Raw genomic sequence first — 2,534 nt, 5'->3', positions numbered from 1 at the left:
ACAGGCCACATGGAAAAACGCCTGTTTTCTGCTGCTAGGACCACGTGTCACCTGCATACACGGTGGTCATTCATGACGCTCTTATCTCTCGAGCAGGATAATTAACTGCAAGTGGCTTAACTTTCCCATTTCACATTCCTTACTTACAAATCATCTGCCGTGTGTAACTTAAACATTTGCTCCTGGTTCATACAAATCATGGGTTTGCATCATAATATTCTTGCTGCCCCATTACATTATAATTTATGATAATCCGATGTTTTACTGGTGGTGGATTTCCTGGGATTCCGGATTGGGAAAAAGGGAAACAGCCCACCAGCCCCACTCAATCGGCCTTCCTCAACACACTCTCAACAAACCCCCCCCCCCGCCCCGCCCCGCCCAGCAGTACAGTCTGTACACACCTGTCTCTCTCTCATCCGAAAACACTGACCCAACGGCACTGAAGGAGGCTTTGATCTTGTTCGGCCATCGCTACTAATAAATGCAAAGTGTCTGATATTGGAAATATTAGAAAGTACGCACTCCTCATTCCAGGTCTTGAGGGAGAGAGATATATACAGCTTACACAGCTGCAATTCAGAGAGAGAGAGATGGTCAGCCATAGCTACTGCTCCAGTGCTGCTGCTGGCAGCAGCAGGCTTTGCATGGCGTCGGAGATCCTTCTGCGCGTCCTGGCCCTCTTGCTGTCCCTTGCAGCTGCCCTTGTGATGGGCAAGAACAAGGAAGACACTGTTGTTCATGTAGGCGAGGTGCCCCTGACGTTATACGCGCGCCACAGCTACATCAAGGCTTTCGTGTATTAATCTCACTCATCATAACCTGCAGTAATTTCTCTCGCTGGTCTGACTCTATGTTCAGTTGCCAAATTATTGGACAAATAGACTCACCCGCAGTTCTCCCTTTCTGTTTTTTAAAAATCCGCTGCCTATGCAGGTTCCTGGTTTACGCAAATGCAATCGTCTCAATTTACTCTTTCTTGGCTTTGATTACAAGGCCGCTTCTCAAAGGCCGAGCAATCACTGGATTTTTGCTGTTCATGGACCAGGTCAGTAACCAGTAAGCCAATGTTTGGGTTTCATCTTCCAAGTAATGGTGCTATGGGTGTTTGCTTTCCTTGTACCAGTGTTTATAACGCCTGTATCTAGTCAGATCATACTGGTAAAATCTTCCGGCTGACGTGAGTGACATCCCATACATGACTTGACAGACAAATCTATTATCCTCACAGACTGCGATGCATGAGGTAAAGCATGGCTCAAATAATGCTTAGGGTGGCGCCGGATAAGGCCGAGTTTTATTTATCTAACGAATGGTGCACACATGCCTGTGTAGCATGAATGGACATCAATTCCTTTTCATGGTGTGTAAGTTTTACACATCAAGTTACGTGGGGCGGGGGGGGGGGGCATGTCAGCTGGTAGCTGAACTGTGTCGACTGATGATAACATGCATGTTGCTACCATGGGTGTTTTCTATCCCCTGTCTTTGAAGATGTTTGAGGATAATCCTCGCCTCGAGGAATGTCTCCTGATATGCATATTGCTAGCATGGACGTTTTTTAGCCACAGTCCCTGATAATTTGTGAAGATAATTCTCTCCTTGAGGACTGTCTTTCCTTCAGACGGATGAATCAAAAAGCTGTGTGTCTGTGTTGCATGCAGGCACTGGCCTATCTGCTATTGGCGGCGGCTGCGGCGGCGACGGAGGTGTCGTACATCGCCAAGAACGGGGAGGAGAAGGTGCTGTGGGCGGAGGTGTGCAGCAACTTCGAGGCGTTCTGCAACAGGGTGGGGGTGTGCCTGGTGCTGTCCTTTCTGTGCGTGCTGGCTATGGCGGCCCTCGCCATCCTCGCAGGCCGTCGCCTGTTCGGTCTTGGTTCTTCTCCTCCCCCCCCTCCCTCAGAAAAAACCCTACCCACATCAGCGTCCCCCAACCCCCACGCAATCTGACACTCGTCCATGTCTATGATTTGCCATCACAGCCTTTGAATGGACTTACAAGCTTTGGATCACTTCATTCATTCTCCTTCTCACAGCTTATCATTATGCTAAGGAGATTGAGTGTCAATATTTGCGCATATGGCAGCCCAACCTATAGAACTTATCTAATCCCTTGTTAGTTCCCCCCACCCACCCAAAAAAACTCTTTTCCAACCATTGTAATTCATTCCTTTTTCTCGAGCTTAGAACAACTACAATGCAAGCCTCTTTTATAACAATCTAATGTGCTCTTGTTTCTCCTAACTTTGTGCATCTTTGTGCATAATTTGCTTACCTTGTGGTCTAGTGCCATTCGTAAGATAATAGTTAATTATGCTTCTAAGGACACACAACAAGAAAGAGGCTTATGCCCACAAAATGTGCTAAGCTTGCAATTCACAAACTTGTTGGCCATGCCTACACACATCTACATGTAGTTAAGAATTGACTTGGTTGTTTTCATTAGATATTTGAAAAAGTAATTAGACATGTCTATGCCATTTCTTACTTAGTAAGGTGTTACTTTTGTAGACTACTTAAGTTTGGTGTTCT

At 46.4% G+C, this 2,534-nt stretch overlaps 1 protein-coding gene across 1 annotated transcript; it reads left to right on the top strand.

Annotated features, from left to right (window-relative positions):
* The first annotated feature begins 370 nt into the window (after positions 1-370).
* On the top strand, positions 371-2,098 carry LOC148033021 (CASP-like protein 2U3). Its single transcript, XM_087683725.1, has 3 exons — positions 371-799; positions 937-1,048; positions 1,665-2,098. The coding sequence occupies exons 1-3, from the start codon at positions 594-596 to the stop codon at positions 1,950-1,952; spliced, it is 606 nt and encodes a 201-aa protein (XP_087539851.1). The 5' UTR covers positions 371-593; the 3' UTR covers positions 1,953-2,098.
* The last annotated feature ends 436 nt before the right edge of the window (positions 2,099-2,534 follow it).

This window comes from Lygodium microphyllum, chromosome 8 (assembly GCF_053477565.2).
Source record: "Lygodium microphyllum isolate KBCC chromosome 8, Lygodium_microphyllum_v1.1.10, whole genome shotgun sequence".
Classification (NCBI taxonomy): Eukaryota; Viridiplantae; Streptophyta; class Polypodiopsida; order Schizaeales; family Lygodiaceae; genus Lygodium; species Lygodium microphyllum.
This window is presented reverse-complemented; position numbering and strand designations above follow the sequence as displayed.

Coding starts and splice junctions, on each gene's coding strand:
- LOC148033021 (XM_087683725.1), top strand. CDS start 594: ATGGTCAGCCATAGCTACTGCTCCAGTGCTGCTGCTGGCAGCAGCAGG. Junction 800..936: donor AGCTACATCAAGGCTTTCGT/GTATTAATCTCA, acceptor CTGCCTATGCAG/GTTCCTGGTTTACGCAAATG. Junction 1,049..1,664: donor TTTTGCTGTTCATGGACCAG/GTCAGTAACCAG, acceptor TGTTGCATGCAG/GCACTGGCCTATCTGCTATT.